Source organism: Ceratotherium simum, chromosome 16, assembly GCF_057802395.1.
Source record: "Ceratotherium simum simum isolate JZ-2026a chromosome 16, ASM5780239v1, whole genome shotgun sequence".
Taxonomy (NCBI): domain Eukaryota; kingdom Metazoa; phylum Chordata; class Mammalia; order Perissodactyla; family Rhinocerotidae; genus Ceratotherium; species Ceratotherium simum.
Window position 1 is genome coordinate 15,076,915 of NC_141915.1, and position 22,660 is coordinate 15,099,574.

Consider the following 22,660-nt stretch of genomic DNA (forward strand, 5'->3'; position numbering starts at 1 on the left):
CCCACTCCACGGCCCCTGGAGTCTTAGACATGAGAGGAGCAGAAAGGAGAGTTTCTTACCTTCTGGAAAACAGGGGGGCTGGGCAGAGGTGGGCCGAAGGAGGGCACGTCTTCCCGCGCAGTGACTGAGACCTGAAACACAGCATCTCAGTGTGGGCCAGGAGGGAAGAGACCCAAGCAGAGGATGATAACACATTCTACTTTCTGTGCCCTGGCCCTAGGGGAGCCCCAGCCCACAGCAGATCTACCCCCCTTCCCCCTCCTCCCCTTGCCAGAACACAAATAAAATGCCCCTGTGAGCCACTGCCAGCACCACCTGAGTCACTGTTCCTACAAACGGGGCTGGACGGCACAGAGCCATCGTGTGCTCCCATCTGCATTCCTGAAGGCCAGAAGAAAGTTTGACAAGATGACTGGCCAAGGCTGAGGAGCAGCCTGGGACCCTAATTCTAATGCAGTAAAAGTGCCCATGAGGCCTTATCTCATTACCTCATTCAATTGGGATGCTAATCCTGGGAGAAGGCACAGTGAGAACTATAAGCCCTGTTTCACTGATGAGGAAACAGATGCCCAGAGACATGGAGCGATACCCCCAAAGGCACACTGGAGACCAGCCACAGAGAGGAACAGAGAATCCAGACCTCCTGACCCTGCTTTGGGGTTGTTTTCCCACAACACCGACTCCCACACATAGCCATACATCAGAATCACTTCAAGTGTTAGTAGTGATCGCATGGGCTCCCCCACAAACCCACTGAATCAGAAGCTCTGGGGTGAAGCCAGGAATCTGCACTGTTAAAAGCTCCTGAGAGCTTCTGTGCGGTCGGTGGACTAGTGTCTGAGAGCCCTGGCCCCACATGCAGGACCAGTCAGTCTGGGTGAGGCTTGAACGAACAGAGTGCCAGGGCCCAGGCTGGGAATTGGGGTGGGGGGGAACATCAAGGTGCTTGTGCAGGGGTGTCCCAGGCTCTGGGTGGGGTGCACACCTCTGGCCAGTCTGGGTGAGGCAGGAACTAATGGAGTGAGAGCACCCAGGTGTTCTGCAGGGGGTCTCCCAGGCTTGGGAGAGGCCCCATACCTCCATCTCCCCTCTCTGCATGGAGGTGCCCTGGTGTCACCTGCTCTCAACCCACGAGGCTATAGACCTCTCTGGAGACTCTGCCCTCTCCCTTCCCTGGGCAGCCGCTGACGTGAGCCCAGTCCTGGCACGCCGCCAGCCTCCCTGGCCTGTGAAGTAGGGCAGATGCAGAGAGTCTGCCAGACCGGGTGAGCAGGCAGCTCGGAGCCAGGCCAAGGGAAGGCCTTCCCAGGGTCTGCAGGGGAAGGGAGTGGGAGAGAGCTGATCAATACAGCCTTCTCTTCCCAAGCTCAAGGCTGTCTGTACCGCCCAAATTGCAGTGCCCAGAGTCAGGAAATGGGGCATGTTTGGCTGACGTCATTTCTGGCTGATTCCAGCTGCCAAACACAGGCCCCCTCCACCACCGTGCACCCATAGCACAAGTCAAGGATTCTACCACAGAGCCAGAATCTGGGGAGGGGGTGGGGGGAAGGCCACTGAGAGGCTGCTGACTGGGACAAGGCCAGAGGCCAGGCCCAGCTCTCCCCTCCTCCCACCCCGGCGCCCCCTCCTTCTCAGGCTTGCTTTCAAGTGGTCTCTGCTGACTGGTTAAGTGGCTTCAGACACGCTCTTAAATCCACTGAGTCTCCCAGCCAGACAAGCCCACCACAGCAGCCGTGTCAGAAAGGCAGGAGACAGGATGCTTCCTGGTGACAGCCACTCATCTTCCGTCCCCACTGTGTCCCCTCTCCTGACCCCTCTCCAGCAAAGTGCCGGGCCTTTGTTCTTCCCTCCTTCTGAGGACAGCTGGGTTGCTGGGCTGAAAGCAGAAGCTGCCGGAACACAACCCCACCTTCCTGTTTTCTAAATTCAGTGAGGGCGGCCCAGCAGGGCGGAGTGGGGCTGAGGAGAGAGGCAGCAGGTGACTCTGGGGAGGAGAAGTTTCAAGGCTGGAAAGCGGAAGGAGGTTGGGGCACGTGAGTAATAAGGATGCACCAGGAGGTGGGGATCTTCAAGGGCTCCAAACTGGACAAGATCCCCACATCTGTCCAAGTGTGGCCTGGAAGCCTTAGAGGATGGCAGAGGTTGCTCAAACAGATCAGTAGTGAGAGGAAGGGGGTCCACAAACAGGAGTCCTCCCCAGTGGTCTGCTTCACATAGGATTCCTAGACCTTTGCGGGACTTCAGGAGTCGGGGGCAGGGTGACCTCAGACAGGGAGAGGAGAGAGTTCTAGTGATGGCTCAGCGGGACTTTCCTTCCAAGCTGGCAGGATGGGGGCAAAATTCATGTCTAAAAAATAATCCAATGTGATGTTTCATGCACAACCGAGTTTTGGAGCCAAGTTCCCACCTGCCCCAATGGCGCAGTGGTGAAGACCACAGGCAGACCTGGACAGGGGTTCCAGCTCCACTGCTCCCAGGCCCTGTGGCTTCGGGCCTTAGGTGACTTAAGCTCTCAGCCTCAATTTCCTCCCTGTACAACAGTGCTAACGAGAGGCCCTGCCTGACCAGGGGCTTGTGAGGATTCAAGAAGACTGTGCTTCTAAGGGCCTAGCACAGTGCCTGGTATGCAGCAAGCACCCAGTAAGGGGTAACCATTGTCACCTCGTGCTTTTTTTTTTTTTTTACTTTCCCTGCTGACCTGCGCCTAATAAAGGACACCTGAAATACTACAGCGTTCCTCCAAACCACTTCCTAATCACACACACACACGCACACCCCTCTTTCTCAACTCCCCCTCCTTCCCCTCCCACAACATGTCAGGGCTGGAAGGATCTCAGAGCTTGTCTAGCCCAACTTCCTCATTTCACACAGATGGAAATAGAGGCCCAGAGAAGGAAGGAACTGGCCCAAGGTCACAGTAGTCAGAGGTAGGGCCAGGACAGAACCCCAGGCTCCCGAGCCCCTCGGTCTGGGGCCCATTCCCACCCGTCCTTCTCTCCCTTTCCTCTTCTTCCTTGTTGTTCATCCTCCCCAGTGGGGGCCTCCTGGGGAAATCTCACCCTCCTTTGCCATAGCCCCTAAGCCTGCAGCCCCAAGCCAGCTAAGGTCCCATTTCACCCTGGACCCTCTGAGGGATCTAACCAGGCCCTCCTCACTCTGCTCGTCACCTGGGGTGCTGCTGCGGGCATGGACGGACAGAGCTTTGGGGAGCACCTTGGAAGGCTGGTCTCCCCCTCTGCTCTCTGCCCCCACTAACTCCCATTCACAGGTCTTGCCTTCCAGCCTCGATGTTTGCCCGGCAGGTGGAGCACAAGGTCCCACATCCCGGCAACAGCCTGGCTCTTCCCGTGGGTCCTGCCTCACTCCTTCTCACTACCCTCTGAGGACGGTGCTTCTCCCTGGACCACAGACTGAGGCTGGGAAGGCTTGGTCAAGACCTCTAGCATCAGAGCTGGAGGTGGGGTGGTGCTTTTTTGGATCTCTGATTTTTCTCTGTATTTTACCCACTCTGCTGAGCTCGTAGGAAAGTGGAGAAGCAGTTAGCTGAGCTCCATTTCCTATCAGGAACTAAAAGCAAATACTAAACATCCACAGGAGGCCCCATCCTGCCAGCAGAGGCTCAGCAGACAAGCCACACATACACACATGACTGCAGGGTCTGGGAGACCTTCTATCCCACAGCGTTACTTGGGGGATCCTAGCCCTCCGCCTCGACTAGCTTTTAAAAGAGCCAGTTGGCTGTTCAAGTGGCCCATTGATTGAACTGCACTCACTGGCTTTCCTGTCCCTTCCCTGAAGGCTGGTTCTGTATGTCACTTTCACATGCCCCACCCCTAGCATGGTGCCCAGCACACAGTGGGCACCGAACAAATCAACTTGCTTCCATCAACACATCAAAGTGAATGCTCATTTCGGTCAAAACAGATAATCCCGTAGCCTTCAAGGAAATGCCCAAACCATGGCTTCTCCAACTTTTTAGCTAAAACTGCTCAATGACAGAGGAGTATGAACATGCATGTAAAAGAATCAGCTCTCCTCAATACCAAGAGTTGTGTTTTGTTTTTTGAAATCTCATATTTGGTTTTAAAGTTGATATGAATTTTGCACTTAATATATCTGGGTTTGTACTGATGTAACAATTATATGACATCACTTTCTTTTCCCAAAATCTTCTGGCAAAACTGATACGTCATGAAGATGGCCGTGATACACTACGGCTTCACTCACCCCAGACACCAGCACCGGCCTAAGTTATTCTACAGGAAATACTTCCAGGCCTCCTGGTTTCCCATTAGCAATGACAGGCTCATTTTCCCTCTCCCTGACCACAGTGGTTCCTAACACCATGGGGAGCAGGGAGACCTCTGAGAATGTGAGCTATGGCCTCCCTCCCCAGAAAACGCAAAGCAGCACATAAACTCAACCTTTTGCACATATCTGCAGGGAGTTCAAAGACTAACATACACCTTAAAAACCCTGCTTCAGTCTGTCTCCCCTGGGTCCCATGCCCCCAACACCACTGTGATATAGAGAAACTGCTGCCCGAGAAGTTGGGATTGCCCTTCGTGGAGAAGAGAAGGGGAGAGTTAGCAATACAGCCAGCAGGAGCGGGCAGGGTGAGGGCTGCAGAGGCTCCTCTGCATCCGTGAGGACTGGGAGCCCATCGGAAAGAACACGTATTGGTCAGGGGGCTTAGACTCAGGTGCCTGCGACCCCGTCCCCCTGGGAGTCTTCAAATGAAGGTCTATCACTTATTCCAGAACAGCTAAACCAGAGGGGCCCACCCAGTGGCCAGGGTAGAGCAGGCCCCCTGCTCTCCACCCTTCTCACCAGAAACATTTCTCCTTTTTCTTTGTTACCACCCTCCTTTCTCTCCTTTCCTGACAATCTCTCCACTTTCTCTTTTTTCTCTCCTCTGGCTCTGCTTTACTCCAGACTCTAGCAAATGGCCTTACCAGACTCCAAGCAAGGGTACCGGGGCTTCTCAACCCTTGAGTTAGATGCTGTCGAGCCCAGAGGCAGCCAGATGGATGAGATGACCTCAGAAGGAGCCCTCCACCAAGAGTCCAGCTCCCAAATCCCAGAAACCCGAGAACTTGGGGAAAATCGATCACACCAAAGCTAGGAGCACCATCTTGGAGAATGGCCTGAGGAGCTACTGAGAACTGGTGTTCCTCAATATCGCTGAATCCATCATGTGTGGTGAGGTGGACGGGCCCACCACTTCCTCCAACAAGACTTTCTCCTTACCTTGTAGGATGGGGTCTCTGTGCCCGCGTTCTCAGCCTGCACAACAATGTAGGCATGTAAGAAGTTGGAGGCAATCATATCTGGAACAAACGGTGTATTTTCTTCTTGGAAGATGATGGCCACAATGTCATTCCCAATGTGTCTCTTTCTCTGGAGCTAAACAAAGAGTATTCCACTGTTATAAGCCAGTTAGGAACATCCTGAAAGCAGAACAGATCTATACAAGAAATTCCTCATTATTCTATCTTTATACATAAACTTTCGCACTCTGAGACCTAGCTCTCCAGGGAGCTTTTTGTTCCAATCTATAGAAGCCATCAAAGAGAAAAAAAACGGGGAAGATGCTGAAATGGTTAGGGAGGCTAGCAAGCATCTTACTGAGCTCTACAGCATACAGAGCCCTGACTCAGGACTCAGGACTCAGGGAGAATAGTTAACAGGTAAAGGTCGGTTTTGCCCTGGTAGAGCCTGTAAGTGATCCAGGAGAGATGCAAACACAGGTGAAGCCACCTGAGAACACTAACAAAGCCACCAGCCAGCAAGCGCTAAATCAGCTGCTGCACACAAAGTGCCTGAACTATGGGGGCAGAGAAGAGGGCAAAATCAGAGGCCTGATGGTAATCTGAGAAGGCTTCCTGGAAGAGAAGATGGGCAGGCACTTGATGGAAATGTGGAAGAGCAGGGTCGAGGCGGGGATCACTCTATACCAGAGGGGAGAAGAGCCACACTTAGGGAAACGCGGGCCGCCCGGCTTGGCCGAGGTCATGGGGGAGACAGAGATCCAACCCCGATTCAGTATCCCAAACTGTGCCAGGTGCCCACAGGCTATCTCAATCACCAAGCACCTACTGTGTGTCAGGAACTATGCTGGGCTGTTCACACGCCTGATTTCAAATGTTAAGGCCCTCCCATACACCAAGTCCTGGCTAGGTGCTTACCTACACATTTTTTCTTTACTAAGCACCTACTGCATGCAGGCCCTATGTTTCACTTGAGTTTCTCATTTACTGAGCACCTGCTATATGCTGAGCCGCGTGCTGGGCACTTTCACACAGATTGCCTCCCTTATTCCACACACATCATCCCATTTCTTGGGAAAAGAAAATTAATATTTATTCAGTCCTGGCTGAGAGCCAAGCTCTGCACACCTCCCAGTGAACATATGTGAGACTAGAAGAGAGCCGGGCAGAGAACAGCCCTCAGCCTCGGGCTGGCGCAGGGGTGAGGGTGGCTGTGACGGAACAGAGACTGAAGGTGAAACGCTGAGAGAAAACCTACTTCAGATACAAACGGAATCTTGCTCCCATTTGCTTCTGGAACATTCAGTAGTGATTTTAGAGCCAAATCACAGTCTCATTTGCCAATTTCCTTTTTCCCTAAGAAGTCAGGCACGATGTTTACAAAGTCACATCTGTGCTCCCTCCCTAGCTCCCTGTGCAGAAAGGAACGGTCAGAGTCTGGTGGAAAGCCCACCTTCCTTTCTTATTTTCTTAGAGACTGTGGGACAGGGCAAACGGTGCGGCAGCCAGGACCAGCTCCGGCTTCAGGGCTCAATGAGAAAAAAGGCCAGGCTCTCCCTGGGGACACGCAGCTGTCAGAGGCAGCAAATGGGGGCAGGGGGGCCCAAGAAAACACTGGAAGCAGAGGCCTCATCCAGGGCTCCCTGGCTGAGGTAAAGGCTGAATTTCTTCCCATGGCAGGTGTGGTGAGAGATGAGGCTGAGACCAGCACAGCTGGGAGAGGGAGGGAACGTCTCAGGCAATAACCAGCTGTACATCGCTGGGGCAGGAAGGCAGGCAAAAAGCCCAGTGGCCTGGATAGTGACCAGCTGTTAGGGAGAAAGCCTCCCACAAGCCAGGCATCGTACTGAGCCCTGCATTCAGAACCTTACATAATCCCCACGATAACTCTCTGACATACGTGGTGTTATCCCCATTTTACAGGTGAGGAAAATGAGGCCACAAGGTTACCCAGCTTGCCCAGAGTCACACATCCCTAAGTGGCAGAGCTGGCTTCAAGCTACCATCTGCGGACCCTGTCATGTACTCTTCACCACCACCTTACATGACCAGGGCACCCAGGCTCTGCTCCCAGCTCTGCCCCTAATCTGGAAAACAGTCTTTTAACCACCCTGAGCTGCAGTTCCCCCATCGGTCAAAGCGGAATAACCATGAGCCCCATCTTGCCACCCGCACAGGGCTGCCAACTGCGGCCTCAGTGAGATAACACAATAGAACAGCCTTTGACGAGAAGAACGTAGCTGGACAGACTGGCCTCTTGATTATGAAAATGGGGAAGGAGGGGCGCGGCAGGCACTCAGGTAGATCAGACCAGAAGCAGGCTTTCACCTCACACACCCTGGGCTCCCAAAGCCCTCCTGAATCAGGTTACCTGCTGGGCATCTCCTTCAGTGAACGGCAGCTTTGTGGAGACATGAAACATGATCTCCCTATCCCGGAATATCGTGTACACTGATTCCACCCCCGTCTGTCCGTGGGTCACGTCCAGGCCTCCTCGGAAACTGTCAGTAAAACAAGGTGGGTGCCAGGGAAAGAAAGAGAGTGAGGGCAAGTGGGCAACTTGGTGCAACCTCCCCTAAGAATATGGGGGTAGGAGAATGAAGGAGAAGATGGGAGCGTTGAGGCCGAGAGACTATGATGCACAAACTGGCATTCCAACCATAAATCCATTATTTAAAAGACAAAGGCAGAACCTCCATTTCAAGCCTTGGCTGTGTCCTCTCCACACCATACGGTCGTGTGGGAAGGGAGGTCATCCATCCATAATCTCAGACAAATGCCGTCCCCAGTGCCAGTTGCCCCCAGGGCTGGGCATAAGCCTTTGCTCTCTGCAAGGCCATGTCCAAGCCCTCAGCCCAGAGCCAGGGCAACCGGCCATCCTGTTGGATGGTGGTGAGCCCCATGGGAGCATCTGGAGTCAGCCAGAAGAGGCAACAGGTGCTTGACTTCTACTCAGCCAGACCCTGATGTGAGACTCAACCACGGCAGCACCCAGCTTGGAGGTATCCAAGGAGGCCCCTTCTGTGGCTATCTTCAAACAGGTAGGAAAGAAAAGTACTAAGGAACTGACTGGGCTTCCTGGAGCCCCTTCTTCCTTTATAGAAACATAGCTGCTAGCTGTGGATCATATTCTTCAGCAAGGGAAGGAAGATGCAGGTTCCTTTAAGAAAAGGAAATAAAATAGACCCTGGACATCAGTCCCCACAAGCACCGTAATACAGGCCAGAAAATGTGCTCAGCCAGGCATGGTGGGAAGCACACTAGGCCAGGAGTCAGGTGCTCCAGGTTCTGGACCTGCTTCTGCCACAAAGTCAGCAGGTGACCTTGGGCATACCACTTAATCCCTCCAGGCCTGTGTCCTCTCTCGACAAAATAAAGGGCTAGGAATACATGATCTCTGGGGTCCTTCCTGGTTTTAATATACTTTATTTCATCTATTCTAAGACATGCATTTTTCCACATTTTAACATCTCTGAAATCAGGATGCGTCTTATAACAATAGCACCTCACAGTTGATGGAAGGTCGTATAACAAGAACAGTAGTGACTACCAGTGCTCACTCTGCGTGCGGCACTAGCTCAAGGGCTTCATGTGCGTTATCCACGTTACTCCCCAACAACCTAGTGGGGGAATCTTATCTCCCTTTTTACATCAGAGGTCAAGTCACTTGTTCAAAGTCACAGAGCTAATAAGTGGTGGAGGTGGGATTTTAATCCATGTGTGATTGACTGCAGACAGCAGTGATGACCTTGAAGGGGAGGAAGAGGGGGGAAGAAAAAGAAGGAAGGAGAGGCGAGAAGGGAGCAGAGGAGAAAGTGACTATGGATGCCCGCTACATGCCGGGCACGGAGCTGGGTGCTTCCGCATGGGTTAGGAGATCCTGCTAATTCGGCTGCTGTAGTCGGGAATTCCAGGGCTCAGCAGTGTGCCAGCCAGGAAGCACAGAACAGGTGGGCCAGGTCGGAAGGCCCTTCCCAAATGTTGCCTTTGTCAAGGAAAATCAAGGGCCAGAGTTTTCCAAGTAATCGCCCCAATATTCTTTCTGTCCACCTAGAGAACCATAGACTGTTGCATAGATTCCTGCATAGATTTCCACCATCTCTTAATTATCCATTCTCTTTGTGTATTATCTAAAATGGGTCATTTCCTTCCAAACTGCACAGGGCCCTCTTTCCTGAATGCCTGGCATGTGAGTGATGGAGAAAATGGATTCATTTCACTCTCAGTCTGAGCCAAATGGAATTAAGAAGGCAAATCCAAGGTGGAGCAATTTCATCATGCACCCTAAGACCAGTGTCAGTGCCTTTCAGATAATCTGCCACTCTGGATCATCCCCTGGCCCACCGCTGCCTTAGGAATGCAGGGACGTGGGTGTTGATCATTTGCTGAAAAACAATCCCATGTTCCTCGTGTGTGTTTTTAACTCTCACACGCCCTCCCTGAAGCTCAGCTGTCACCCCTCACCCTTCCTCTAGGGCCTCATCAATGGGGCCGGAGCCATCACTTGGCTAAAACCCACCCTTTGAAGTCCTGCAGCGTGACCGTGTCCCCCAGTAAGTCCAAGAACTCCTTGAAGGCTGGGCTCTCCTCATTGTTCCCAAACAGCTCCTCCTCCAGGGTCTGAAAGAGAAACAGGAACAGGGGCAGGAGTTAGGAAAAGCCTTCTCGGTGCCAAGGGAAGCAATGTGGTTGTCCAGATACCGGGTCCCTTTCTTCCTTTCTCCCCAGCCCCCAACACATTCGCCACCCCGTGGCTCTGTCCTCAACTGGAGGAAGGATCGATAGAGGCTCACTCAACAGAGCTGGGTTTTCAGGGCTGGTTAATGAGGACTTTCTATCAGAACAAAGGCTGCTGATCAGGACAAAAAGCAAAGCTGAAGCAAAGAGTTCTTACACTTGCTACCAAAACACAATCTGTAAGTGAAAAATTAATAGCTGGACTTCTGACAAAGCACTAATATCTAGAATATGTAAAGAACTCTCAAAACTCAATAGTAATCAAAACCACAACGAGATACCACTTTACACCCTCTGGGATGGCTACAATCAAAAAAAAAAAAAAAAAAGACAAGAAGTATTGGTGAGGACGTGGAAAAATCAGAACCTTCATTCACTGCTGGTGGGACTTAAAATGGTGCTGTCTCTTTGGAAAACAATCTGGCAATTCATCAAAAGGCTAAGCACAGAGTTACCATATGACCCAGCAATTCCACTTCTAAGAATATACCCAAGAGAAATGAAAACGTAAGTCTACACAAAACTTGTACATGAATATTAATAGCAGCATTATTCATAATAGCCCAAAAATGGAAACAACCAAAATGTCCATCAACTGACAAATGGATAAACAAAATGTGGTATATCCATACAATGGAATATAATTCCGCCATAAAAAGAATGCAGTACTGATACATGCTACAACATGGATGAACCTTGAAAACATTATGCTAAGTGAACGAAGTCCATTTATATGAAATGTCCAGAACAGGCAAATCCATAGAGACAGAAAGATTTGTGGTTGACAGGAGCTAGAGAGAGTGGTGATGGGGATTGACTGCTAATGGGTATGGAGTTTCTTTTGGGGATGATGAAGATTTTCTGGAGTTAGTGATGATAGTTGCACAACTCTGTGAATGTACTACAAGCCACTGAATTGTTTACTTTATTAAGATATAATTCACATACCATGGTGAATTGTATGGTATCTGAGTTATACCTCAATAAAGTTGTTAGAAAAATGTTTACACTTAATAGTAAAAAAAAAAAAAAAAAATCCAATTAGAAAATGGTCACAAGACATGAACAGTCATTTCAGCCAAGAAAACATACAGACAGCAAGTAAGCACTGGAAAAGATGTCCAACATCATTAACCGTTAGAGAAATGCAAATTGAAACCAGAATGAGATATCACTACACATCTATCAAAATGACTAAAATAAAAATAGTAACACCACCAAATGCTAGCAAGGATGTGGAAAAAATGGGTCTCTCATACGCATTGCTGGTAGGAATGTAAAATGGAACAACAACTCTAGAAAACAGTTTGGCAGCTTCTTACAAAACTAAACATGTAATTAATTACCAGATAACCCAGCAACTGTACTCCTAAGCATTTATCCCAGAGAAATGAAAACTTATGTTCACACAAAAACCTGTATACAAATGTCATAGCAGCTTCATTCATAACAGCCAGAAACTGGAAACATCCCAGACGTCCCTCAATGGGTGACTGTTTAAACAGACTGTGGTATATCCACACCATAGAATATTACTCAGCAATAAAAAGGAATGAACTATTGATACACTCAAAGAACTTGGGTGAATCTCACTGAGTGGAAAAAAGCCAATCCCCAAAGGTTATATACTGTATGATTCCATTTACATAACATTTTTGAAATGACAAAGTTTTAGAAATTGTGAACAGATGAGTGGTTGCCAGGGACTGGAGAGAGAAGAGAGCATGGAGGTGGGAGGGAGATTGGTATAGTTAAAAAAAGGCAACACAAGGGATCCTTGTGATGGTGGGATTCTTCTGTATCTTGACTGTAGAACCTACACGCGAGATAAAATTATATACAACAAAATACAGCCCCCAAAAATAGAGTACATGTAAAACTGGGGCAATCTGAATAGGATCTGTGGATTGTATCAGTGTTAGCACCCTGGCTGTGACACTGTGTTATAGTTTTATAAGACATTACCTTTGAGGAAACTGGGTAAAGGATAGACAAGATCTCTCTGTGTTATTTCTTATGACTGCATGTAAATTTACAAATATCTAACAATAAAAAGTTAAATAATTTTAAAAAATAGAAATCAAAACTGCAAACAGTCATAAGCTCTGCAGTTGTGACAGTCTTAAAATACTGAGTGGCCCTGCCTGAGCAGTAGGCTCTGCCCACAGTGGCAGGATCTGCAAACAGCTGAAGGCTCTGCAAACATCCACAGACGGCAACGAAACTGCGGATGACACAAAGACACTCCAGTCTGTGCACACTTCACAGAGAAAGTCTTCAATAAGTGATTCTTTAACACCTCCTTCATGCCTGCTTTATAACAAAAAAGCAGATCTCAGGTTCTAAGTCTTCAGTAGGCAACAGAATCTAGCTAGATTTCAATAACTTTGTTTTTATAATATTTCTTTTCAGAATTACCTTCATTTCATGTAAATGATCCTGATTTTCCAATTAGAGTAGTGATTTAAAATTTCCTCTAAAAATGCATTTAAGGTGAGAAAAACACTTTAAAGAAAATGTTAAGCAGTTAATAGTATAGGTGTGATAAAAAATATAATGGTGGCATAGAACGGAACAAATGATAGGATCTTGGATGTAGTTTACGAATGTCTGAAGTTTGGGAAACACTGCTCTCTAACAGGGGTCAGCAAACCGTGGGCCAAGTCTGGCCTGCTGCCTGTTTTTATAAATCAAGTTTTATTGGAACACAGCCAGGCCAATTCATCTAGTATTGTCCATGGCTGCTTTTGCTCTACAAAGGCAGGGTTGAACAGTTGCGACAGAGACAGTATGGCCTGTGAAGTCTAAAATATTTACTATCTGGCCCTTTACAGAAAAAGTTTGCTGGTCCCTGAATACATGCCCCCGAAGGCACGGCAACTCTAGCCCAGCATGTCATTTGCCCCAGGTCATGAGGCCAGAATGCAGGAGAACAGCTGCTTCCAGGCAACATACATCTTCTACTGGGAAAACGATCCAGCTTATGCTCTGGGGTGTGTACCTCTCTCCAGGATTTACACCCAGCCGGGTATTAGCATCGTCTTATTTTTATACTGGCCTTAAGCTTGACCACGCACGCAGGGAGGGGGTCTTAGTCATTACTGTGTCCCCTAGAGTGCTTAGCTCAGTGCCTGACAAACAGGAGAGTTAGACGGGGCTTATTTACAGCCTAAACCCAGCATAGAGCTTTCATGCAACAAATGTTCATATTAATTGCCCCCTGGATATAGGTTTGCAAAACAATAATCTGCCGAGTTTTTTAAAAAAAGACTTTTCTCTCCCTGCACGCCCCCACCTCGCCTCAGCAGCATCAGGTATGTAAACAACACTCAGACTCCTTCTCAGAGGTGGATGGCTAATGTTCAGTAATTATAACTTTGCTGGAACATTGGATTGTAATCACCTTATGAGATCTGCCTTGGTAAACTTCACAAGCCAAGAACTTTAATTAGGCAGGTTATATTAGCAGAGCTGTACAAAATAAAAATGCAATATGTGAAACTAATTAGAGCAGCTACCTGAATAATCTCCCTTAAATTATAAGATTCATCTGTGTTGGTCTTTCAGCTCCTAAACTCTTCACTTAATTAGAGTGTTTTTAAGTGAACACATGTCTCTTGTGGTCTAATATCTTCAGACAAGGAAGTCAGCTATCATCTAGCCAAAAACGACTGTCACGAAAAACACAGATAATAGTGGAAGATACTATCGACCTACCATCAGCAGAGTCAAAACTTTTATTCATTAATTCACATAAGGAAAAATCATGAGTGTATTTATATAAAGTCACCATGCTAGGCTCCTGGATGATACAAAGATGACATGGGTGTGGAACCTTCTTTCATACAACCTAGGTGAGGAAACAGTGAGTTCAGCAGACCACTTCTCAGGATGTTAATAAATGTTCACAGTAGGAAACATGGGAAGTTTGTGGTCAAATAAGTAAGGGAAACACTGAGTTCAACAAAGTCATAAGGAGTTCTTTACCTTAGGGGTTCTGAGAGCCTTTAAAATGTTTCCACACAACTGACCACCCCTTCCCACCCCTAGTCATGTTCACAGAGTACCTCACCAGATTAGTGTCTCATGGAACACACTTTGAGAAACATTACTCCGGTCAACTAACTCCAAAGGAGCATGTGCTACAAGAGACAGAGGAGGGTGAGCAGTGGTGTACTGATAAATTTTTTAACAACCAGCTCTCAAAGAGGGAAAATAGGAGCCCTGGTGTTCGCCAATTCCCATGGTGTAAACACTTCCACTGTGGCTGATTTCAAGCTGCCAACGTGATGTCACTGAACACAGAGCTGGGAAGAGATGCACACAATTGGCTCCAGCACACGACTGAAGTTTAGGGAGAAAAAGCTAATTCCCAGCTGGGAAAATGGTGGGCAAGGAGACAGCAGCTTGTGCTAATCCATTCCGTCCACCCAGTCTGACTTCTCTTATGACCAACAGCCCATAGTTAAATATAAGGTGAGGTAGCCAGGAAGAATTAGAATTTACTGTGTGAAAAATTACATTACCATTAAAAGGATTTGCGGGCCGTTTTGTGTGTGTGTGTGTGTGTGTGTGTGTGTGTGTGGACGATCAGCCCTGTGCTAACATCTGCCAATCCTCCTCTTTTTTTTTTTTTTTGCTGAGGAAGACTAGCCCTGGGACAACATCTGCGCCCATCTTCCTCCACTTTATATGGGACGCCATCACAGCATGGCTTGCCAAGTGGTGTGTCGGTGCGCGCCCGGGATTCAAACCGGCGAACCCTGGGTCGCCACAGCGGAGCGCGCGCACTCAACCGCTTGCACCACCGGGCCTGCCACTTGCAGGCCTTTTTGAGGAGTAGCCCACCTTGAAGATTCTGCCACCCCCAGTCAAATTCATATTTGCAATGTGATCATCGTATTCAGAATGTTAAGAACAGAGCGCAGGGCTCCTGTGCTTGGGGGAGGGGAAGAAAGAGTCCCCAGTGAGAAACCACAGGACATAGTGTGGATCCGTGGTGCTTACCTGCCTGGCTTTTTGATAAACGACCCCAAATTTGAATGTGTTGTTGACATCATGCTCATCATAGGACACAATCATTTGGGAGGCCTGGAAAACACAGGGAGAAAAAAGATCAGATGCTTTATTAACCTGGCAGCAAGAGAGGAAGCAAATTCTGGTAGAGAATGGGCCCCCTGATACGTGACATCCACACGTGTGGAGGAAGAGAGAGGGTGAAGTCAGAAGTAGACGGTCAGGATGAAACTGCAAAGGTCTCAGCTGGTTCCCAGCACCTGGGCTTCTCCCAGGAGTAGCCAAACCTCTGGATCACCCATTCCATTCCCATCCAGATATGCCAAGGTGTGGGCACACAGAGAGTCCAGCAGAACTCAGAGAACTGCCTTTACCCGTGTTTTATCTGTGGTGTAAGAAGGGAAGCCAGGACTCCAAAACTGGCCAGCGAGGATGACACTGGCTCTACTTTCTACTTCCACCTCTAATCAGTGGTATGATTTTGAGCAAGGCACTCCCCCTGCCCAGACCTCAATCCGCCTCATCCATAAAATGAGGGGTCTCTAAGGAGGACATACCCGAATACAATATGCAAAGGGTGGGGGGGTGAAACCCTGACTACTGGTTCTATCTAATTTTCCATTGTGCTTCAAAGAGTTGGTGTCCAGGGATCCGAAACACTAAACTCTAATTTTGAATCTGCTGCTTTTACCTGTGTAGCTTTTAGTGAGCCACTTAACCTCTCTGGGCCTCAGTTTCCTCATCTGTTAAATGGAGATGTGTGGTTGTGAAGATTCAGTGAGAGCAGGCACATAAAGTGCTGAGCACAGAGCAGCTATCATCATCATCGTCTATGGAACCCTCCAGAAAGATCAGAGCTGAGGTGCTTGTTACAAAAGATTTGGGTGCTAGTGGGATATTCTCTGCAATTAAAAGGAGGCATTCGAGGCACATGTTATGCTACAGGAAGAACAAAGCAGGCACGACTTGTTGGCCGGCATACATGGCCCATGTTAGGTTGTCACCCATTACACATCTCTGTGAGGCTCTCAGCTGCCTGAGGAAGTGGACACTTCTCAGCACCCCCTGGAAGAGAGCTGCTGCCTGACCCAGAGGGAGCCCCCCACTCCCGCCCAGGATGAGTCAAAGGCGAGGAGTGGCTGCCCTGCCAGGGAGGAGGCACCCGGCCGTGGAGACCCTCCAAAGACCTTATCAACTCTGTGAATTTTAAAAACACACACACACACCCCAGCCAGATGAACATCCCAGCCAGACTAAGTAGTCCTTCAAATATAGAAAACATGAAAATACAGCTGTTCTTCCATTATTACCAAAGCCGGCGGCTTTCCAAGTTATAGAGAGAACTATGCAAATAAGCATCATCGGGTTCTCTCAGTGGATATGATTTGACAACAAAAATTGCCAAACTTATAGTTAAGTTAGGCCTTTATGATGGGGTTTCAATGTTTGGTTAAACCTCACTAATTCAGCTTTCATTATAAAGGGGAGGGCAGTCTGAAGGATAGAAAATGTTCAGTGGAGTGCAGCATATTACTGGTAAGTGCCTACAGATGCTCAAAGGGCTAAAAAGACGTGTCTGAGAGGAGGAGGACTCGGGCACATTCTCTGTGCAGGAAAGGAGCCTGCCATTAGCTCAGCCACTGTTTAGGGATAAACAGAGGTTCATGCCCAATCGTGAACATTTAAAGCGTTTGTTCCAGGGGGTTCTGGAGGTCCCAGCCAGGACAGAGCCTCTCCGCCCCACCAAACATTTCACCACATGGTTCCTGGTTATCAGAATTGGGACTCAGGGGATGGATTGAACCAGGCCCAGCAAGACTCAGCTGCCACAGTGTTGGCCCCCAGTGGAAGAGAATCACAGCCCTGCTTCCCTTTTCTCTCTCCAGACCCTGTTGGCTTATGCAGAAGCAGTCGGTGTACTGGGTCTCTTCCTGTGTCCCATTTAAAGCAATTCACTGTCCACAGGTGATTTAAGTCCTGTCACATTGTAACAGTTCTTGAGTGGGTTTGTTGGTTTGTTTTGTTATTATTGCTCCTATCCCTACCCACACCCCCACATCAGAACTGGTGTCAAGATCAGGCCAATCCTAAGGAAACCGATAACAGAGAACTAACCAGTTTATTAACTAGGGCCGGGAAGGGGCTTGTAAGGCCTGAGAGCTGTGGTAACATTGGCCATGAGGAGCCATGGTTTGGCCTTTTCTTAGTGGGGTTCTGCCTTCTGCCCCCTCACCCCTCCATGATGGTTGACCAGATCTGCATTTGCTCCCCAGCTAGAAACAGAATCACTCCCCACCCCAGCACTGGCCTCTGGGAGGTACAACCAGAGGGAGGTGGAGAAGCCACAACATTGCTACATCTCTGCTGCATCCACAACAGCTGGGGATCAATTCAGGTGGGCCAGAGACCCAGGCATGACCAAAGACAGGTTCTCAATGGAACAGCTTGTGAAGGGGTGGGCAGGGAGAGGGGGAGACATGGAGGTTTATCACAGAGACCCCACAAAACCCCACCAAGGGCCGGCCCTGTGGCTTGGTGGTTAAGTGCGCGCGCTGCGATGCTGGTGGCCCGGGTTCGGATCCCGGGTGCGCATCGAGGCACCGCTTCTCCGTTCATCCTGAGGCCGAGTCCCACGTACAGCAACTAGAGGGATGTGCAGCTACGACATACAACTATCCACTGGGGTTTTGGGGGGAAAAAATAAAAAAATAAAAAAAAAAACCCCCACCAAGAGGCAGAGAACTTCCCACAGAGCCACAGGTGTGCAAATCCGTGCCAAGCTGCAGAGCCCTGGGTAAGGGGAAGCGTGAAGGTCCTCACCTTGGGGTACAGGACAGGGTTGAATTTCAGCCCCACTGCGTCATCACAGAAAGCCTAAGCGAGAGAAAGAAACACACAGTTCAAGGGCCACATCCATGGAGAACATGTGGGCTCCTCTGCCCACTAAGAGAAAGAGCATGGGAGGCCAAGACCTGCAGGCTCATGAGTCCTGGGGTCAAATCCTGGCTCTGCTGCTCACTAACGTGTGGTCAGAAAAGTCAACTAACCCTCTTGCGGTTTCCTGATGAAGGGAGGCCAACGAAGTTTTCAACACAATTCTATCTGGCATTCCTGCTCCCAGAATGCAGGTGCAACCCAATCCAGCTGACCATCCTTCTCACCCCACTTTGCTGTCTCAGTTGCCAAGTTCCCAGTACCCCAGAGGAGGGACATGGGCCTCTCCACCAGCTGATGGCTCCTCACCCGATGAGGTCCTCCGTCTGGATCAACAGCCTGGCCATCCTTCAGCCCAACTCTCCTCTGCTGTGAAGCCTCCTCGGCCACCCCCTTCCCTTCCTCCTCTGAAGTCCTACTCTCCATACCCAGCCCTGTCTCCATGTCTCTTGTCTCCTGAACTAGCTGTGACCTTGGGGGCAGACACCACGGATTACACCGAGCAGCCTCAGCAGCCAGGATGAGATGGCGAGGGTGTCGGGAGGTGTTTGCCAACAGCCCTCCCCAAACCCATCCAAGCCATAAAGGGCCAAAGAGCATAGTGGCCTTCCCCTCCCCAAGGGCAGAGCCCACCCAGGACAAGCCTGCTCCCTCACCCCAGAGGCCAGTCCTGGGCTAAAAGAGGAAGTCACCTTCTCTCAGGGATTGGTTTTTACCTTTGCAATCTGAGGGACACTGGGCAACTTGCTCAGTCCAGCCAAGGGGATCCGTTCATGCACTGTCTTCACTTTGGACCTGCAAAAAGAGAAAAGAATGTCCACAAAAAATGGAGTCAATGACGAAGGTGGCTGAGAACACACCAGACCACAAGACAGACACACTTGCTTCATGTCTCCCCTGGATCAGATCCGTCTCATTTCACTCAATCCATGTGTTGGGCACCACACTCAAACGGTGGGAAAATGGAATCCTACTTAGGCACCCCATGGGAGGTGGATACAGTCATCCCCCTTATCTGAGGGGATACGTTCCAAGACCCCCAGTGGATGCCTGAAACCTCACATAGAACTGAACCCCATATATACTATGTTTTTTCCTATATATACCTACCTATGATAAAGTTTTCTATAAGTTAGGCACAGTAAGAGATTAACAACAACTAATAATAAAATAGAACAATTATAACAATATATTGTAACAAAAGTTACTAAAGATCTTAGCAACCTTAGCATATAATTTTTTTCTTTCCTTATTAACTGGAGAACTTTCACCTCTTCACTTAAAGGAAGCATTTTACGGCTTCTCTTTGGCATTTCCGAATTGCCAGCATCACTGCTCTTGTTTTTCGGGGCCATTATTAAGTAAATAAGGGTGACTTGAACACAAGCACTGCAATACCACGACCGTCCATCTGATAACCCAGATGGCTACTACATGACTAACAGGCGGGTAGCACGTACAGCATGGATAAGCTAGACAAAAGGATGATTGACGTCCCGGGAGGGACAGAGCAGGATAGCACGAGATTTCATCACACTACTCAGAATGGCATGCTATTTAAAACTTATGAACTCTTTATTTCTGGAATTTTCCATTTAATATTTTCAGACCTTGGTTGACCACGGGTAACTGAAACCTTGGAAAGAGAAACTGCAGATAAGGGGGGACTACTGTACTTAAAGAACCTGCCTGGTAAAGAGGTCTGCAGCTGAAATATGGGAAATGCAAACAGTCATCTTCAAGTTCACCATTATTTTTTGGTTTGTCTGCGGGTTTTTTGTTTTTCCGAAGAACTGGGCACAGCTTCTGAATATATTTGGGTTCTCACATGCAATTAAACCTTTATGAAAAGAAAATCTAATATTTGAAAATCTGGATTTACTCAAAATATAAATGGGATGAAAGTTGCTTTATAAAGGGATTCACCCTAAGACTAAATTTAGCCTATTCTCCTGATTCATTTAACACATTATGAAAGCATTGAATTTTACTGAATGCTTTTCTGCATCTGCTGAGATAATCATATGGTTTTTAATCTGATGAGCCATCTTTTCATACGATGGGTAAAACTCATGTGCTCATGATGTATTTTTTCATATCCTGATGAATTGAATTTGTTAATATTTTATTCAGAGTTTCACATCTATGTTCAACAGCAACACTTGCCTATTTTAAAAAAAATTTTCTTGTACTTCCCTTGTCAGGTTTTGGTATCAGATATTATTCCAATCTCATAAAATTGCTGGGAGCAATTTGTTTGTATAACATAGGGATTTTCTGTTCCTTAAAAGTTTGCTAAAACTCATGCGTGAAATCTCTGGGCCTGCGGATTTTTTGTGGGAGGAAACCTTTGGCTATCAATTCAGTTCTTTAATGGTAAAAGTTTAAGTTTTCTACCCCTTATTGAGTCAATTTTGGTAATTTATGTTTTTCTATAAAATTATCCATCAAATGCACTGATATCGAGTTGTTTGGAGTATTCTCTTGGAACTTCGTCTCTCTTTGTAGTTGTGCCCCTGCCTTCATGGCTGTAATACTGTTTATATATTTTCTCTATTTTCCTGAATCAGTCTTAATTGGAGGTTTATCTATTCTATTAATTTTTTCAAAGAGATAGCCTTTGGTTTTGTTAATCATCTCTATTGTTTTTATTTTTGCTTTCTACTTCACTAACTTGTTCCTATCATTTTTATTTCCCTCTTTCTATTTTCTTTGGGTTTTTTCTACTATTCTTTTTCTAACTCCCTGACCTGCATGCTTGCTCATTTAATCTTTCATCTTTTTTCCGAAGGCATTTAAAACTATACATCTTTCTCTAAGCACCACTTTAACTGCATCCCACACCCCTTGATAGGTAGTATTTTCATTGTCATTTAGTTCTAAATATTTTGTCAGCTCTTTCGTGACTTTCCCTTTAGCCCATGAGTTATTTAAAAAGATTCACTTTTATTTTTTAACTTTCCAAATGTATGAGCTTCTTCCTTCAGTATTTTAATTGCTGATTTCTAGTTTAATTTTTTTATATTCAGGGAACATAATCTGTATGATATTATTTGAAATTTGTTGACAATACATGGACTTATTTTTTCATGTTCCATGTGGGCTTGAAAAGAATCTATTTTTTTTTCTTTTGTTGAGTTCAGGAATGTATGTTATGAGATCAAATTTGTTAATTGTATTGTTCAAATCTTCTATTTCCTCACAATTTTTTGTGTGCTTGGTCCATCAGTATCCGAGAGATGTTATTGAAATCTTCCACCATAACTGAGGATTTTTCTACTTCTCTTTATATTCCTGTCAATTTTTGCCTTTTTAAATTCAAGACTATGTTACTAAGTACAAGTTCACGACCATTAGATCTTCTGGGTGGACTGTTCTCTTTATCAGCATGTAGGCTGAGGTCTCTAGTAAAGGGCATCTTTCCCTGCCCAGGTTATGAACAAATTCAGAAGCAAAACAAAAAAGTCAAGAGTAAGGCAGTTAGGAGTTCAAATAACTCCTTTGTTACTGATAATGGCCAAGAGGAAGCACACAGCTTAGCGTGAAGATGAAATGGATCTTCTAACTAAACCCCAGAATTAGCCACCCAGTCACAGGCAGTGGTGGGCAGGGACAAGGCTCCTCTCGTGGGGTCTGTTCAGGTGGGACTTTATAGTACAGGGGAGCATTCATTTCTATTCATTCATTGTATCATAATTTATTATTCCTTTTATAGATGCTATTCATTCTTTATCTTTTTAAGATCCTAAATATATTTATTTTAAGTTATTTTGAAAGTATACCACTATCTGCATTTCATCAACAGTAAATCCAGCTCATTGTTAATGTTTTTGGCTGGCTTTCTTAATGTCAGTTTTCCCTGGGTGTTTTGGAACTTTCCATTCATTTTTCTCTATCCTCAGTGCAAGGCACCCTGGTTCAGCTCCCAACAGGGCTGTTGGTTTGCACAGCTCTGGGGGCACCCTTCACATTGTGCAACCTGGTGGTCTGGATAATCACCTGTGATAATCACCTGACTCATCAAAGCAGCCTCGTGACTTATCTTCCTGTTTCTGGCCTTGCCTTCCCTCCAAGCCATGCTCCTTACTCTAGCCAGTGATCATTCTACAGTGCAAATCTGATCATGACACTTTCCCTTCAGGAGCTCTCCTATTGCTCACAGGATAAAATCCAAGCTCCTAGACACAGTCCATACATGATTTAGCCTTTTCTTACCTCTCCAGCATGATCTCTCAACCTTACACATACTCACCCTTATACACATTCAGACACACATTCCACATTCAAGGTCTTTTGAACTGCTTTCAGTTCTCCCATACCATCTATCCTGGATCACCCTCACTAGACTATAATAATCCATGTCCATAAGAAGAAGATGAGTAAGAATGAAAACAGGAATAAGAATATCTAACACACACTGAATGCTTTCTATAGCCAGGTAACAAGATAAGAGCTTACTGCTCACATTATCTCTGCCCCTAGAGAAAGTCTGGCACATATTAAGCCTTTGTTAAACACTGAATGAATAAATGAATTTCCTAATATTAACCACTTTTGCATTCCTAAAGTAACTCTTTCTCGGCTATAGCGAATTATTCTGTTAACAGACTGCTTGGATTTGAGTTGCTAGGACTGGTATTTTGTTTAGAATCTTTACTTCTATATTCATTAAGAACATTGGCTCCTATTTTTTTTTTTCCCGT

The 22,660-nt window shown here is 47.2% G+C and overlaps 1 protein-coding gene across 2 annotated transcripts in view; it reads right to left on the reverse strand.

Annotated features, from left to right (window-relative positions):
• The window catches only part of RAP1GAP2 (RAP1 GTPase activating protein 2), a 214,477-nt gene that overhangs the window by 24,237 nt on the left and 167,580 nt on the right, over positions 1-22,660 (reverse strand). For both annotated transcript variants that reach the window (XR_001391530.2, XM_087440630.1), the window contains 7 exons: positions 18,674-18,752; positions 17,844-17,897; positions 15,015-15,098; positions 9,790-9,890; positions 7,642-7,771; positions 5,251-5,406; positions 60-131 (listed from right to left, as the gene is read on the reverse strand). Coding sequence is in view for 1 of the 2 variants with exons in the window: in XM_087440630.1 (XP_087296756.1) it covers positions 60-131; positions 5,251-5,406; positions 7,642-7,771; positions 9,790-9,890; positions 15,015-15,098; positions 17,844-17,897; positions 18,674-18,752 (676 nt within the window). In the remaining variant the exon portion in view is untranslated. The remainder of the gene's footprint in view (positions 1-59; positions 132-5,250; positions 5,407-7,641; positions 7,772-9,789; positions 9,891-15,014; positions 15,099-17,843; positions 17,898-18,673; positions 18,753-22,660) is intronic.